This window comes from Balaenoptera ricei, chromosome 1 (assembly GCF_028023285.1).
Source record: "Balaenoptera ricei isolate mBalRic1 chromosome 1, mBalRic1.hap2, whole genome shotgun sequence".
Classification (NCBI taxonomy): domain Eukaryota; kingdom Metazoa; phylum Chordata; class Mammalia; order Artiodactyla; family Balaenopteridae; genus Balaenoptera; species Balaenoptera ricei.
The window spans coordinates 168,506,596-168,525,655 of NC_082639.1; the positions used below are offsets into that span (position 1 = coordinate 168,506,596).

Below are 19,060 nucleotides of genomic sequence, written 5' to 3' on the forward strand. Positions count from 1 at the left end.
AGAATAGACCAGATGTTAGACCACAAAATAAATCTCAATAAATGTAAAAAGATTGAGATCACACAAAGTATCTACTCCAATCACAATGGAATGAAGCTAGAAATCAATAGCATAAGGAAAACTGGAATGCTAAAAAAAATGTGGAAATGAAATAAGACAGTCTTAACCGATCAGTGGGTCAATGAAGAAATCACAAGGCAAATTAGAAAATACCTATAGATTAATCAAATGAAAATACTACATGGGATGCAATGGAGGCAGTGCTCAGAGACAAATTTATAGCTGTCAATGCCTATATTAAAAGGGAAGAAAGATCTCAAATCAGTAACCTAACTTTATATCTTACAGAACTAGAAAAAAGGAGCAAAGGAAACAAAGCTAGCAGATGGAAGGAAATAATAAGGATTAGAGCAGTGTTCAATCAAATGAGAACAGAATAATAATAATAAAGGGAATGAAACCAAAGTTGATTCTTTGAGAGATCAACAAAATGGACAAACCTTTAGCTAGACTGACAGAGAGAGGGAGGAAGGGAAGAAACAAATAACTAACATCAGAAATGAAAGTGGATATTAATACCTATCATCAGAAAGCAAAAGGATTATAAAAGAATACTATAAACAACTCTATACCAACAAAATAAATAATCTAGATGAAATGGACAGATCAAGAAGCACACACATTACCTAAATGCAAGACAAAATAGAAAGTCTCAACAGACTTACAACAGGCAAAGAGATTGAATGGGTAATAAGAAACCTCCTGACAAAGAAAAGCCCAGGACCGGATGGCTTCACTAGTGAACTGAACCAAACTTTTAAGGAAGAATTAACACCAATTCCTCTTAAACTCTTCCACAGAACACAAGAATAGGGAACACTTCCTAACTCATTCCATAAGGCCAGCATTGCCGTAATACCAAAGCCATATGAATAATATCACAAGAAAAGGAAATTACAGACCAGTATTCCTAACGAATATAGACGTATGAATTCTTAACAAAACACCAGCAAACCAAATCCAAAGCCATATTAAAAGGATTATAAACCATGGCAAAGTGGGGTTTATCCCAGGAATGCAAGGGTGGTTGAATGTAAGAAAATAAATCAATGTAATACATCACATTAAAAGAACCAAAGGGAGGGGGGAACCACATGATCATCTTAATTGATACACGTAAGTCATTTCACAAAATTCAACATCCTTTCATGATAAAAACTCTCAGAAAACTAGGAATAGAAGGGAATATACTCAACATGATCAAAGGCATTTATGAAAAACCCATAGCTAACATCATACTCAATGGTGAATGACTGAAAATTTTTTCCCTGAGTTTAGGAATGAGACAAGGATGCCCATTTTCACCACTGCAATTAACATTATGCTGGCAGTTCTAGCCAAAGGAATTAGATAAGAAAAGGAAATAGAAGGCATCCAAACTGGAAAAGAAGAAGTAAAACTATCTCTATTTGCAGATCACAGGATCCTATATTTAAACACTCCAAAGAATGCTACCAGTTTCCAATCCAGTATATAAGAACTTCAGAAGTCACCACTTTGTTCTAACAACAAGTAAAAAGCTGAACAAATTGAAAAATCAACAACTCTTCTTAGATCTGTAAGGGAAGTAATATCACAGAACCAACTGCTGTCCTCCAGACTGGAGAGAGTGACAGGCAAATAGAGAGAATCACAACTTATGAGATCAGGAACCCTTGTAGGAAATCAGTACCAGTGTAGGGAGACCTGAACTGTTATTGAAAAATTGCTAGAGGCTCAGTGTGGACAAGTTTGAGAGATAAAAACTCCAGGGGAGCCTCGTCATTGGGGAGCCCTGAGAGTTTCATCAGTTTTACATCCTGGAGCTCTACCAGGTTTTCACAGTGAATATCAGAGAAAAATCCCCTTGTACTAACAATAGGAGTAACAATTTTGAATTCTTCAATTTTGATTCTTCAACCAGAATCTAACTTGCTGGGGTTTTATCAGACCTAACTGACTTGAGGGAAGGGAAATATTCAGCCCCAGCCCACTCTAGTCACCCTGTCAAAACAGGTAAGTGGGGGAGAAAAACTGACAAGGTTGTCTTAAGTTCACAGTCCAGAAGCACAGGCTCAGTAACATACTGATATCCAATCTTAGGACTATAGAACGCTTCCCCTCCCCCCACAGCTTGCGACCACATTACTAATAGCTTATTTACAGCAGTTCCTTTTACCCAGTACATCATGTTCACCTGTCAACCAAAAATTACAAGACATACTGAAAGGCAAAAAACACAGAATAGAGCAAACATCACAACCAGACTCAGGGATGTTGAAATTATCAGGCCAGGAATTGAAAACAACTGTGATTGATATGCTAAGGACTTTAATGAAAAAGTAGAAAGCATGGAAAAATAAATGGGCAATGTAAGCAGAGAGATGTAAATTCTAAGAAAGAACCAAAAAGAAATGCTAGACATGAAAAATATTGTAACAGAATGAAGAATGCCCTTTATGAGCTTATTAGTACACTGGATACAGCTGAAGAAAGAATCTCTGAGCTTGAGGATATCAAAATAGGACTGCCCAAACTGAAAAGCAAAGAGAAAAAAGTGAAAAAACAGAAAAGAATATCCAAGTATTGTGGAACATTTACAAAAGTTGTACCATACGTATAATGGGAACACTAAAAGGTGAACAGAGAAAGGAACAGAAGAACCGTTTGAAACAATAATGACTGAAAATTTCCCCCAAATTAATGTCAGACACTAAACCACAGATCCAGGAAGCTCAAAGAACACCAAACAGGATAAATACCCAAAAAATTACACCTAGACATGCCATTTTCAAACTATAGATAAAGATAAAAATCCTGAAAGCAGTCAGAGGTAAAAAAATACCTTACCTGTAGAAAACATAAGGTAAGAATTACATTTGACTTTTCCTCAGACCCATGCAAACAAGAAGAGAGTGGAGTGAAATATTTAAAGTGTTGAGAAAAAAAACCTACCCACCTAGAATTTTGTACTTTGAGAAATTATCTTTCAAAAGTGAAGGAGAAATAAAGACTTTCTGAGACAAAGATTTGAGGGAATTTGTTGCCAGTAAACCTGCCATGCAAGAAATGTTAAAAGAAGTTCTCCAGAGAGAAGGAAAATGATATAGGTCAGAAACTCAGATCTACATAAAGAAAGAAAGAGCATCAGAGAAGGAATACATGAAGGTAAAATAAATAAAAGCTTTTATTTTTCTTATTCTTAATCTAATAGATGAAATGTTCAAAATAATAGCAACAATGTATTCAATTATACTTATATATATGCTTATGTCTGATTACATGTATATATAAATATGCTTATGTATGCTTATGTATAACTGAAATGAATGACAGCAATTATACAAGGGATAGGAGGCAGGAATTAGGATTATTTCATTTTATGGTACTTGCACTATTCATGAAGTGGTAGAGTGTTATTTGAAACTGGACTTGGATTGGTTATAAATGGGTATTGCAAACTGTAGAATGGCCACTTAAAAAAGGAGTTCAACTGATATGCTCAGAATGGGGAGAAAATTGGATCATATAAAATGCTTAATTAAAACCACAAAAGACAGGGACTTCCCTGGCAGTTCTGTGGTGGAGACTCTGTGCTTCAAATGCAGGGGGCATGGGTTCAATCCCTGGTCAGGGACTGAGATCCCGCATGCCGCACGGCGTGGCCAAAAACAAGGGGAAAAAAACCCCGCAAAAGACAGAAAAGGTATGGAAGACAAAAATAGATACAAAGAAAGGAGCAATAAATAGAAAGCAGTAGCAAATATAATAGATATTAATCAAAAAACATCAACAATCATTTAGGATGTCAATGGTCTTAAGTATACCAATTACAAAACAGATTATGTCAGGTTGGATCAAAAAACAGTATCTAACTATATGTTGTCTAAAAAGCCCACTTTAGGTGTAGAGGCACATATAGTTGTTCCTCAGTATCCATGGGGCGTTGGTTCCATGCCCTCTCCGCACCCCATGGATACCAAAATCTGCACATGCTCAATTCCCTTATATAAAATGGTGTAGTACAGTCAGCCCTCCGTATCCATGGATGCAGAATTTGTGGATACAGACGCCAAGTGTCTAGATTAAGAGTACAGGCATACCTTGTTTTATTGTGCTTTGCTGTATTGTACTTTGCAGATATTACAAATTGAAGGTTTGTGGCAACCTGCATCAAGCAAGTCTGTCAGCACCATTTTTCCAATAGCGTTTGTTCACTTCATGATTTTATGTCACATTTTGGTAATTCTCACAGTATTTCAAATTTCTTCATTATTATATTTGTTGTGGTGATCTGTGATTATTGATCTTTGATGTTACTATTGCAAGAAGATTGCAACTCGCTAAAGGCTCAGATGATGGTTAGCATTTTTAGCAATAAAGTATTTTTAAAATTAAGGTGTGTACATTTTTTTAGACATAACGCTATTGCACAGTTAATAAACTGAGTATAGTGTGAATACAACCTTTATATGCACTGGGAAATCAAAAAATTCATGTGACGCACCTTATTGCAATATTTGCCTTTTTGCAGTAGTCTGGAACTGAACCCACAATATCCCCAAGGTATGCCTGTAAGTGGATGGAGAAAGATATCCCATGATAACACTAATCAAAAGAAAGTGGAAGTAGCTATATTCATTTCAGACAGGGTGGAATTTGGAGTAAGGAAAGTTTTTGGAAATAAAGAAGGGCATTGCTGTTCACCAAGAAGATGTAGCATACTTAATGTGTATGCGTGTAACAACATAGCATCAAAATGCATGAGGCAAAAACTGACAGAAGTGCAGAGAAAAAGAGATGAATTCGCTGTCATACTTGGGAACTTCAGCACCCCTTTATCAGAAATGGACAGATCCAGCAGGCAAAAAAATCAGTAAGGACATAGTTGAACTCAACATCCATCATCAATCAAATGGATGTAAGGACATCTATATACTGCTTCACCCAACAACAGCAGAATACACATTCTTCTCAAGCTTACATGGAACATCCACCAAGATAGACCACATTCTGGGCCATAAAACAAACCTTAAGAAATCCTTAACAAATTTAAAAGAACAGGAATCATACATTGTCTGCTCTCAGACCACAGTGGAATTAGACTAGATGTCAGTAACAAAAAGATAGCTGGAAATTCCAAAATACTTGGAATTAAGGCACCACCCTTATAAAAAACACATGAGCCAAAGAAAATGTCTCATGAGAAACTTAAAAATATTTTGAACTAAATGAAAATGAAAACACAAATTGTCAAAATTTGTCAGATACAGTGAAAGCAGTGCTTAGAGGGAAACTTGTGGCATTGAATGCATATATTAGAAAAGAAGAAAGATCTAAGATTAATCATTTTAGCTTCCACCTTAGAATACTAGAAAGAGAAGAGCAAATGAAATCTAAAGTAAACAGAAGAAAAATAATAAAAATTAGAGCAGAAATCCATCCAATTGAAAACAGGAAACCAGTAGAGAAAAATCATTGAAACCAAAGCTTATTCTTTAAAATGATCAATGAAATCGATAAGCCTCTATCCAGGCTAATGAAGAAAAAAAGGGGTCCCTTTATCTATTTTTGAAAGAAATCATATTCACAAGTTTTCTAGTATGAAACTGTTCTTACATTCTGGTAATCAGTTGCTCGTATAAATAACTGAATTTCAATACAGCAGTGGATTTCAAATGTTAACTTTTTATTAACAATTTTTACTGTTAAATGTATCAATATATTGAGATGAGTCTGGTTTTATTATTTGGTGTTTTGATCAGGTTTTGTTTCAGGCTTATCTTAATTTTATATAAAGTAGAGTAAAGCTTTCTTTTTTTCTCTGTGCTCATAGAAATAAACTCTTCCTTGAAATCTGAAAAAATTCTCTTGTAACACATCCTTTGTTACTACATAGTAGCTTCTCAGTGCTTTATTTTATTGTTGATTTGAGACAATTTGGTCACTTACATTTTTCCAGTAAAAATGTCTTTCAAACAGATTTTCAAACTTACAAGTTTGAATACCTTATATAAATTTAATAATTCCCTTGGAAACTTGAAAAGAAGGGGAATTACCTATCAATATAGTTTATATTATTTCATATATTTATAATTACCTTCACACTATAATTCTTTTAAAATTTTTCTTCTCTTTTCTGTGGTAAATATTTTTGCACAGAATATGCTTAATCTGTGTTTTGCCTGCTGTACTCTCTGCTATATCTTTAAACCTTTGATTGTAAAATAAAACACAAATACAAAGAAAAGAGAGACAGGATGCTACTAATATCAGAAATGAAAGACAGGACATCAGTATGCAACCCATGTACATGAAAAGGCTAATAAAGGAATACTATGAACAATTAATTCTTTGCCTACAAATTTGATAACCTAGATGAAATGGACCAATTCCTTCAAAGACACAGCTCCCATAACTAACCAAGGAGAAATAAATAATCTGAAACGGCTCTGTCTGTTAAAGAAATTGAATCAATAATTAATAATCTTCCAGAACAGAAAGCACCAGGCCCAGATGTATTCACTGGTGAATTCTACCAGACATTTAAGGAAGAAATCATGACAATTCTCTACAGTTGCTTTCAGAAGATAGAAATAGAGGAAATACTTCTTAACTCATTCTATGATGCAAGAATTATGCTAATACCAAAACCAGACAAAGACGTTACAAGAAAAGAATGCTACAGACCAATGTAGAAAGCCTCATAGACATAGGTGCAAAAGTCCTCAAAAAATATTAACAAATTGAATCCAACAATATATAAAAAGAATTATACACCACAACCAAATGGGATTTCATCCCATGTACACAAGGCTGGTTCAGCATTTGGAAGTCAATTAATGTAATGCATCATTGATGTGATAAAAAGCACATGATTGTATCAGTAGATACAGAAAAAGCATCTGACAAACTCTAATACTCATTCATGATAAAAACTCAGTAAACTAGGAATAGAGGGGAACTTCCTCAACTTGATAAAGAATACCTATCAAAAAACCTAAAGTAACATCATACTTAATGGCGAGAATCTTGAAGCTTTTTCATTCGGATCAAGAACAAAGCAAGGATTTTTCCTCTCACTACTGCTTTTCAACCTCATGCTGTATGTCTTAGCTAATGCAACAAGACAAGAAAACAAAAAAGAAGTATACAGATTGGGAAAGATGACATAAAATTGTCTTGGTTAGCAGATGATATGATTGTCTATGTAGAGAATCAAAAAAATTAACAAAAAAACTCCTGGAACTAGTAAGGCATTTATAGCAAGGTTGCAGGTACAAGATTAATACACAAAAGTCAGTCACTTTGGTTGGTATGGTCAGTCATACCAACCATGAATAAGTGGAATTTGAAATTTAAAACTCAGTACTATTAACATTAGCACCCACAAAAATGACATATTGAAGTATAAATATACCAAAATATGCATAAGATCTGTATGGGGGAAACTATAAAACTCTGATGAAAGAAATCAAAGAAGAACTAAGTATATGGAGAGACATTCCATGTTCATGGATAGGAAGACTCCGTACTAGGTATCTTATGTCAGTTCTTCCCATCTTCAACTACAGATTTAATGCAGTACAAGTCAGAATTGCAGCAACTTCTTTTATGGGTATCAACAAACTAAGCCTAAAGTTTATATGGAGAGGCAAAGACCCGAATAGCCAACACAACAGTGAAGGAAAAAAACATAGCTGGAATACTGACTTCAAGACTTATATAAAACTGCAACAATCAAGACAGTATGGTATTGGCAAGAGACTATACAGATAAATCATCTTTGACAAAGCAAAGACAATACAATGGAGCAAAGATGTACTTTTTAACAAATAGTGTTAGAAGAACTAGACATCAATGCAAAAAAAAAAGAAAATTGAATCTAGACACAGAACTTACACCCTTCACAAAAATTAACTCAAAATGGATCACAGACCTAGATGTAAAACACAAAACTATTAACACTCCTAGACGATAACGTAGGAGAAACCTAGATAATCTTTGGTATGGTGATGACTTTTTACTTTCAGCACCAAAGGCACAGTCCATGAAATAAAGAATTACTATGCTAGATCTCACTGAAATTGAAATTTTCTGGACTATGAAAGTCACGGCCAAGAATGAAAAGACGAGGCACAGACTGCAGGAAAATGCAGACATATCTGATACAAAACTGTTATCCAAATATTCAAAGAATTCTTAAAACTCAATAAGAAAACAAACAACCGCAGGGTTGCACGATCAACATATAGTAATTAGTTGTGTTCCTTATGTCAGCAATGAGCAATCCACAATGAAATTAAGAAAGCAATTATAGTTACAATAGCATCTAAAAGAATGCCTTGGAATAAAATTAACCAAGAATGTTGTGCACTGAAAATTATAAAACATTGCTGAAAGAAATTAAAGGTTACCTAAAATAAAGAAAAGATATCCCATGTTTATGAATAAGAAGACTTAGTATGGTTCAGATGTAGTTTTACCAAAAGTGATGTACAGGTTCAATTTGATCCCTATTATCAACAGCCCCTTTTGCAGAAATGGAAAATATGAGCCTCAAATTCATGTGGAATTGCCCCAAATAGCCAAAAAGCTTGAAAAAGAAGGCCAAAGTTAGAAGACCCACACTTCCCAATTTCAAAACTTATTACAAAATCACAGTAATAAAAAAATATGACACTGGCATAAGAATATAGACCACTGGGAGAGAATTAAGAGTCCAGAAATAAACTCATGTATCTATAGCCACAATTGATTTTTGACATAGGTACACATAAGTACTAAATCTGTTCAGTATGGAAAGAATAGTTCCTTCAACTCATGTGCCAGACAGCTGGATTTCTGCATGCAAACAAATGAATTTGGACCCCTACCTTACACCATATTAAAAAATTAACTCAAAATGGATCAACAACTTACATGTAAGAGCTACAACCATAAAACTCTTAGAAGAAAACATTGGGGTAAATCTTCATGACCTTGGGTTTGGAAGTAGATTCTTAAGTCACAGAAAGCATAAGCAACAAAACAAAAAATGGATAAATTAGACTTCATCTTAATAAAAACTTATTTGTATTGCATCAAAGGACATTTTTAAGAAAATGAAAAGATAACCTAAAGAATGGAAGAAATCATTTGTAAATCAAATATCTGATAAGGGTTTGATATCCAGAATTTATAACGAACTCCTACAACTTAACAGAAAAGATAAACTGCCCAATCAAAAAATGGGCAATCACTTGCATACACATTTCTCCAAAGAAGATATATCAGTAGCCAATAAGCACATGAAAAGATGTTCAGCATCATTAATTATTAGGGAAATGAAGTTAAAACCACAAGATACCACTTCATACCTTCTAAGATGGCTAAAATTAAAAACAAAAGCAAAATAAGTGCTCGCAGGAATATGAAAACAATTGGTGATTCCTCAATAAAAGTAAACGTAGAATTACCATATGACTGAGTAATTCAACTCCTAGTTATATACCCAAAAGAATTGTAAGCAGGGACTTCAAACAGACTCTTGTACACCAGTGTTCATTAAAACATTAGTAAAATGGCCAAAAAGGTATAAACCACCCAAGTGTTCATCAACAGATAAACAAAATGTGGCAAGTACATATCATGGAATATTATTCAACCATAAATGGGGTGAAGTTCTGATACATCCTGCAACATGGATGAATATTGAGAACATTATGCTAAGTGAAAGAAGCTAGACAAAAGGCGACAAATATTATATGATTCTACTTATATGAGATATCTAGAATAGGCAAATTCATTGAGATAGAAAGTGGAATAGAGATTACCAGGGGCAGGGTAGAGGGGGTAATGGGGTGTTTATTCCTTAATGGTTACAGAATTCTCTTTGAGAAGATGAAAAAGTTTTAGAAATTACAGTGTTGATGGTTGCACAACATTGTGAATGTAATACCACTGAATTGTACATTTAAAATGGTTAAAATGGCAATTTTTTGTTATATATGTTTTACCACTTTAAAACAATTAATGTAGTATACCAAAAACTACTGAATTGTTCACTTTAAATGGGTCAATAGTATGATATGTGAATTATATCTTGTAAAGCTGTTTTTTTGGTTAATATTTTATTTTTTAAACATTAATACAGCTATCATTTCTTGTCTGGATAAATATGTAATGTTCTGTCTGGTTTTCCTGGGCTTTTTTTCCCCCTAGTTGAAAAAAATTTGTTCTTCATATTGTAGTCAGAATAGTAGTTTTAAAGTCTTTTAGTTTTGTGCTTAAAATCCTTTCATGATACCACTTTGCTTTTCAGAAGAGGCTCAAACTTTGTAACATAGCTTTTACCTTATGAGGTCCTTGCTGTTCGAGATTTTAACTTACTATTTGGGTTTTCCTGCTCATACATCAGGTTTTCTCTAGTATCTAGACTTTTGTACATGTTGCCAGCAATATTCTACGCAGGTCTCAATTTAGATATAACTTGCTGTGGGTATCTTTCCTTCCATGGTGCTTCCTTCCACTGGGCCCTCTCCTCCCTGTTAGATATACCTCCCCTCTCCCCTATTGACTTTACTTGAGAAAGGCTGTTTTTTAAAAAAAAGTACTTTCCAATTGTTGCGATCATATACCACAGGAGTTTTTTTACCCCGTTGTATTAGTTTGCTAGGGCAGTTGTTACAAATACCCACAAACTGGGTGGCTTAAAAAACAGGAATTTATTGTCTCAATTATGGCAGTAGAAATCTGAAATCAAGGTGTTTGCAGAGTTGGCTTCTGATGGTTTGCTGGCAGTGTTTAGCGTTCCTTGGTTTGTAGATGTATCACCCTGATTTCTGCTTTAATCTTCATATGATGTTCTCAATGTGTGCGTGATTCTGTGTCTAAATTTCTTCTATTTATAAGGATACAGTCATATTGGATTAGGGCCTACACTGATGACCTCATTTTAAGTTGATTACCTCTGTGAAGACCCTATTTTTATTTTCATTTTTTTCAGGCTTTTTGAAGTACAAATGACAATTTAAAATTGTATGTATTTAAGATGTAAAACCTGATATTTGGATATATGTATACATCGTGAAATGTTTACCACAATCAAGCTAATTAACGTGTCTATCACCTCAGTTACCTCCTTCCTTCTACCTTCCCCATCTCCCTCCCTACCTCTCTCCCTTCCTTCCTTCCTTCCTTTTTTTTTTGGCTAAGAATACTTAAGATCCACTCTCTTAGCAAATTTCCAGTATGCAGTACAGTATTGTTAACTGCAGTTATCCTGCTTCACATTAGATCTCTAGAATTTATTTATCCTACATATCTGAAATTTGTGCCTTTTGACCAACATTTCCCCATTTCCCCTACCCCCTCAGCCCTTCGCAACCACTGTTCTACTCTCTGCTTCTAAGAGTTTGACTTTTTTAGATTCCACACATAAGTCAGATCATGCAGTATTTAAAGCCCTAGTTCTAAGTATGGTCACATTCTGAGGTACTGGTGTTTAGTACTTCAACGTATGAATTTTGGAGGGACACAAGTCAACCCTTAACCCTTATGTTTCACTTGAGAGTGTGATATAAGCTTTTTCTCTGTTTCATTATTATGTGATTGTCACAAACATAATTTTAATGATTATAGAAGAATATCCACTTAGCCAGTTTCCTACTGTTAAATACACTTGGCCCTTCATAGCCGCAGTTTCCATGTCTGTAGATACAGAGAGCCCATTGTTTGGGGTGGTGTGGGGGAGAAAATTCCAGAAGGCAAAATGCGAACTTGCCATGCCCTGGCAACTTATACATAGCATTTGTAGGTGATTTAAAGTATTTGAGAGTACGTTATATGCAAATACTACTCCATTTTATATATGGGACTTGAGCGACTGTAGATTTTGGTAATGGAGGGTGGACAGACCTGGAACCAATCCCCCCAAGCTGACTGTATTTATTTTTCACTTTTGCAGTATAATAATTACCATGGACCCTTTTATGCACTTCTTTTAGAACAGATACCTGGAAATGAAGTGGTCAGATCATTTTTAAGGCACTTGATACATGCCACAAATTTTTGCAAGTATGAGAGGCATTTCTTGCTTTCTTAGTAGATCATTTATTAATCATATTTTCTCTTTGTGAATTATCTCTTTAAGTCATTTGCCCATTTAATTTTGTAGTCTTAATGTTTTTCTTATCAATTCTTATAAAGTCTTTGCATAGTAAAATTTGTACTGTTTATCTTCTCTGCAACTGTTTTACCAATTTATCATTTGCCCTTTAATTTTGGTCTTGTTTCTTTTTCAAATTATAGATGATTTGTTTTTATTTTCCTCAATAGTTCTTCTATTGCTTCGAAGCTTGGCTTGTCCTTCTTTTTTCAGAGTTTGCTAAATATGTAATTCTGCTTTTTCCTGGATGTTTCTATTGGGTTTAAAGATATTTAGTTCTAATCCATCTGGAGTTTGTTTTGCTAAATGGTATGATGTGAGAATCATTCTTTTCTTTAATTGCTAGCTTGTGGTTTCAATTCCATTAATTAATCACTGCTTTCCTCAGTGATTGACAGTATCTCACATATCGAATTAAATTATTTTGGGGTGGAGATCTATTACACTGATACTTTATTAAAGATTTATCGTAGGGACTTCCCTGGTGGCGCAGTGGTTAAGAATCCACCTGCCAGCGCAGGGAACACGGGTTTGATCCCTGGTCCGGGAAGATCCCACATGCCGTGGAGCAACTAAGCCTGTGCACCACAACTACTGAGCCTGCGCTCTAGAGCTCGTGAGCCATAACTACCGAGCTCACGTGCCACAACTAGTGAAGCCCGTGTGCCTAGAGCCTGTGCTCCACAACAAGAGAAGCCACTGCAATGAGAAGCATGTGCACCACAACAAAGAGTAACCCCTGCTCGCTGCAACTAGAGAAAGCCCGCATGCAGCAACGAAGACCCAAGGCAGCCAAAATTAAATAAATAAAAATAAATAAATTTATAAAAGAAAAAAAGTCCACCTGCCACTGCAGGGGACACGGGTTTGATCCTTGGTCTGGGAAGATCACACATGCCACGGAGCAACTAAGCCCGTGTGCCACGACTACTGAGCCCACGCACCACAACTACTGAAGCCCACGTGCTGCAACTGCTGAGGCTGTGTGCTGCAACTGCTGAAGCCCACGCGCCTAGAGCCTGTGCTCTGCAACAAGAGAAGCCACCACAATGAGAAGCCTGAGCACCGCAATGAAGAGTAGACCCCACTCCCTGCAACTAGAGAAAGCCCGCGTGCAGCAACAAAGACCCGATGCAGACAAAAAATTTTTTTAAAAAATTGATAGTACATGTTAACATCTGAAAAGAACATTACCCTCTCTCCTTCTTTACTCTTTGTGCTTTTTCAGGATTTTCTTTGGTATTTTTACCAGTTTATTTTTGCGTGTGTGCTAGAACATTTGTCTCCATCTCTCACCCAGTATTACCTCCCACATTTAAAATTTTTAAATTAAATTTACAGGGAAGATAATTTAAGAAACATTGAATATATGTACATTCAATCTTCCCTTTCAAGTACTTGGTATTTTTCTATATTGTCTTCTTTAAATCTTTTATAGAGACTTGTAGTTTTTTCATATAATTCAAACAAATTATTCACTGTTGTTATTACTTGTGTGTGTATTAGTTGCTGGTGATTTTTGTTGGATCTATTAAAAACAAATGAAAATTTTTTATTATTAACAATGAAAATTTTTACTATGATTGCTTATTCTACTGTCTAGAAGTACTGTTTGATTTATATTTATCTAATATGCAGTTGTTTTACTCAGCTTTATCAATTCCAACACTTTTCAGTGGATTTATTTGCATTTTCTGAGTGAACAGTTTATTAAGTGGAAATGATCATGATTTTCACCTATTCATGTTTTGTAACTATGTCACATGTTACTTAGAATATCTAAAATCTAATATTAAATAAGAGAGATAATGGAAGACATCCTTTTTGTTGTTATTATTCCTGGATGTATCTGGTGTTTCACTAGAAAGTATTATTTTGTCTGATAGCTTGAAAGAGGTTATTTCTTAAGAGAATTACTGAACTCTTTTTTTTTTTTTGTGGGACTTGGGGTAGTATTTTGGAATTGGTATTAGATTTTATCAAATACTTTTGGGCAGGGGTACTTACAGAGATTATCACATGGAGTTAATTTAATTTTTGCACAGTTATTAATGTTTGCTAATATTAAATTACCTTCAATACCTGTAATAAAACTTATTGTTTTGCAGTAGATTGTTCTTTTTTACCTATGGTTTAATTTTGTTTCTCAGCGTTTTATTTGGCTTTTTTACGTTCTTCTCAATTAGTGACATGAGTCTATAACTTTTTTTGGTGGTATCTTTGTGAGGTTTTGATTTCAAGGTAATTTTTGCTTGAAACTTCTAGTACATCTACTGCTATCCCAACAGACAAACTATACTAAAGTGAATAGCAAACTAAAAGTGTGCTTTAGGTGATTAGAAAAATGAAGAGTAGTATGGTAAGTGGTTAGTGCTGCAGATGTTGATTTAGGCACCATTTTCATGGAGTTGCATAAGAGCAACAACATGACTTGACATGGCTCTTCCCAGTTTCCGCCGAGCTCTGCATGTCAGGCTGACTCAGAAACCACTGGAAAATCTGGGTCCTGCTTATGGTAGGCACTTCATAAGCAGTTTTGAGTAAATGGTTAACATTACAGTGACTATCCCAGAAACATTTCTCAGGCCCACGTTGATGCCTATTTTTTATTTTTTTTTAAATTATAGACCTCAACTGTGAAAAGCTAGCATAGTTTTCTTTGGACTTTAAATCAAGGACTGTTACCAGTTTTCCTGCCCTTAATACTGACTTCAAAAAAGGATACAGTGTCCTCCAGATCTTGATTCCTTGTTGTCACTAAACATAAGCTTATAGGTTCTTTGAGTTTTAAAAGTTTTATTGTGGATCACCTGGGAAAATAGCATGTAACAAAGTAATAGAAAAGTTACTCAGGAAATCTTATAGTCATAACCTCTGTATGCTTCTGTTTACCTGAGCTGCTACCTGGAAGAACCTTTGGACATTACATTTTCCTTTCTCACTGATACCAAGAGTATATTTCAACCTCATTTCTAAAAAGATGTCTTTCAACCAAATTTCCCCTCTTAAAGCCCTACCTAAATGTGAAGAGATGTATCATTTTTTTCTAGAATAGATACAAAGATGTTAGATTAGACCTTTGTCATTTCTCCCCGGACCACTGCAGAAGCCTTCTTTCTCCCTTTTCTTTTTGTGCATTCTAGCTCTAGCACTCCTCCCCCAAGTTAATCTTTTAAAGATACAAATGTATTTATAACCTTTTATTAGTTCCACATCAGAAATAGGATGCAGTTAGATTTTTCCTTCACTCCATACACCAACAATATTATATATAAATTAGATATTTAAATGTAAAACAAATAATTATATAAGTACCAGCAGAAAATACAGATAAATATTTAATCTTGGTGTGAAGAAGACTGTAAAATACAGCAATAAAGGAATACACACATAGAAAAATATTGGCAAAAAAAAAAAAAAAGAAAAATATTGGCAACATATGGCAGGCAAAAGGTTAATAGCCTGAATAAAGAAAGTATTATTTTTATGTAATAATATACAAAAATAATATTCAGTTATATGAACAGTTCTTTATATTGTAGAAAGAGTTATTAGTTAATATTTTATTATTCTTACAGATTAACTAATCTTTTATTATTACTTCTATAGCAAAAACAAATTAGTTACTCACCAGGAGTATGCAGCATAGAACATCAGCAAGAAATAACCAAACTAAAGACTGATTTGGAAAAGAAAAGTATCTTTTATGAAGAAGAATTGTCCAAGAGAGAAGGAATACATGCAAATGAAATTAAAAATCTGAAGAAAGAACTACATGATTCAGAAGGCCAGCAACTTGCTCTCAACAAAGAAATTATGATTTTGAAAGACAAATTGGAAAAAAACAGGAGAGAGAGGTAAGAATCAAGTTATTTACTCCTCTAATAATTATTTATTGAATACCTGTTCGGTGTCCAGGACTGGAGATATATGGCAGTAAACATATTCCAGTTCTCAAGAAGACCAAAGTCAAGATTGGTAAACAGAAAATTATATTACAGCATCATAGGAAAGCAAATGGGATAAGTATAGGAACACCCGTAGAAGAGGCACAAAAGATAACTTTAGTGTGTCTAGGTTTTTTGGACAAAATTATTTCTGAGTTAAGACCAAAGATATACGAAATATATAGCTGTGGAAGAGTGTCCAGGCAAAGGTTAGCAGAATTTGCCAAGATCTAGAGGAAAAGGGTAGCATGGCACATTCAGAAAATGAAAGCTGTTCATTATGGTGGAAGCATAAAAAGAAAGATGAGTGGTGAGAAATGAGACTAGAAAGGAAAACAGTTGTAAGACCACTGAAGGAAAATTACATGATTATATCAATATTTACATTTTTGAAAGACCACTTTTGCTACTGTTTAGAGAATGGATTGGAAGGAGCAGACTGCAGATAGTAATCTAGCCATGAGAGATGAGGTGGCTGGACCTTAGATACGATAGTGAAGATGGAGAGAAGTTTATGGATTCAGAAGGTCTACCGAGAAGACAGAACCTGGATGACATGATAACCAGATATGAGAAAGTAGAAGCAGGAGAAATTATCAGTGATACTCAAGTTTCTAGGCTTTAGGTAACTGAATGTATGTTATTGTCATTCTCAACTTATATTGGAAGGCTAAGTTTAATTCAGTTTGGTCTGTTCGTTCAGCAAAAATTTTTAGAACCTGCTATGTGAAAGCACTGCTGTAGGCCCTGGAGGCATAACAGTGAACAGATAAAAATTCTCTCTCCTTATGGAGCTTTCCTTTAATTATGGTGAAAGACTATAAGCAAAATGTAAATGAAAGAAGTAAAATACAGAATATATAGGTAATGATATAGGATAGGTAATATATAGGTAATGATAAATTCTAAGAACAAAAAATAAGGCAGTGGATGGGGGCTATGAAGCATTAAGGGGGAAAATTAAATTTTAAATATACATATATATATGAATGAAATAACCAGGGAAAATTATACTGAGAAGGTGATTTCTCAGTAAGGACTGAAGAAAGTGGGGGAGATATCTATACAGATGTATGAGAAGAACATTTTACATGAGGAACAAGAAGTCTGTTAAAAAAAATAATGGGGGCTTCCCTGGTGGTGCAGTGGTTGAGAATCTGCCTGCCAATGCAGGGGACATGGGTTCGGGCCCTGGTCTGGGAAGATCCCACATGCCGCTGAGCAGCTGGGCCCGTGAGCCACAATTACTGAGCCTGCGCGTCTGGAGCCTGTGCTCCGCAACAAGAGAGACCGCGATAGTGAGAGGCCCACGCATCGCGATGAAGAGTGGCCCCCGCTTGCCACAACTAGAGAAAGCCCTCGCACAGAAACAAAGACCCAACACAGCCATAAATAAATAAATAAATAAAATTAAAAAAAAAAACAAAAACACATCCTCCATAGACCAGAATGTTTTAAAAAATAAATAAATAAATAATGGGAAGACAAAACTATGGAGATAGTAAAACGATCAGTGGTTGCAAGGATTGGGAGGAGGATGGGATGAATAGGCAGGGTACAGAGGATTTCTAGGGCTTTGAAACTACTCTGTATGAAACTGTGATAGGGGATATATGTCATTATACAACCTAATGTAAATTGTGACGTTTTAGTGATAATGATGTGTCAAATGTAGGTTCATCAATAGTAACCAATGCACCACTCTGAGTATATGGGCAATCTCTGTATTTTCCTCTCAGTATTGCTATGAACCTAAAACCTTTCTAAAAAATAAAGTCTATTAAAATAATAATACTAAAAAAGAGGCCAATGTGGATGAAGCAGATTTAAGGGGAGAGAATAGTGAGAGGTACATATGAGAGGTAATGGGGGCCAGATCGTGTAAGGCTTTGTAAGTCATGTTCAGTGACTTACAATTTTTTACTCTCAGTAAAACCACGGCAGGGCAGCATTGCAGGATTTTGAGTGGAAAACGGACAAATACTGACTTGTGTTTTAACAGGATTATTCTGACTACTAGATTAAGAAAAGTCTGAACTAGATAAGAGAAAAAGCAGCGAAACCATTTAGAAGGCTGTTGCAATCATCCAGGCAAAAGATAATGGTGGATTGGGCCTAGGGTGGTGGCAGAATTGGCTGTGAAAAATGTTCGAATTCCAGTTTCTTTAAAAGGTAAAAATAATGATATTTGCTGATAGACTAGATATGGGGTAAGAAAGAAAGAGGAAAAATCAAGGATGATGCTACAGTTTTTGGCCTTAGCAATTATGAGAATATAGTTACCATTTAGAGAGGAAAACTACAGAAGTAGCATTTTGGGGATGGGAATATCAGGAGCTCATTTTAAACAAATTATGTTTGAGGTGCTTTTTAGGCATCCAGGTAGAAATGTCAAGTAGGTCATCATACAGACTAGTCTGGATTTCAGGGCTAGAGATAAAATCCTGGGAGTATTTATCATTCACATGATATTTAAAGGGGTGAGACTATATGAGATCACTTAGTGAATGAATACAGATGGAAAAGAAGTCCTAGGACTGCAACCTGGAGCACTCCAATCTTTAGAAGTTTGGAAATGAGGAAGGAACAGCAAAGTGGAGAGAGAAAGAGTGGTAAGAATGATAGGAAGATGACCAGGCAAATTTGGTGTGCAAATTTGGTGTCCAAATTTGGTGTTATGATGAATGCATATCAAATCTGTCTACATGTTAAATTAGATGAGGTCTAAATCAAATAAGATGAGGACCATGTAATTGATAGTTGAGTTTAACAATATGAATGTCATTGGTGACTTTGATGAGAACAATTTCAGTGGAACAGTAGTGGGCAGAAACCCCATAATGGATCCAAAGACTTGAAGGAGAGCAATTGTAAGAGCAAGCATATAATAAAAGCAACGAGATAATAACTGGAGGAGAAATTTATC

General features: G+C 35.0%; 1 protein-coding gene across 13 annotated transcripts in view; it reads left to right on the forward strand.

Moving 5' to 3' along the window:
• The window catches only part of LOC132375919 (serine/threonine-protein kinase MRCK alpha), a 319,426-nt gene that overhangs the window by 208,265 nt on the left and 92,101 nt on the right, over window positions 1-19,060 (forward strand). For all 13 annotated transcript variants that reach the window (XM_059941356.1, XM_059941262.1, XM_059941244.1 and 10 more), the window contains one exon: window positions 15,797-16,044. In XM_059941356.1, the coding sequence (XP_059797339.1) occupies window positions 15,797-16,044 (248 nt within the window). The remainder of the gene's footprint in view (window positions 1-15,796; window positions 16,045-19,060) is intronic.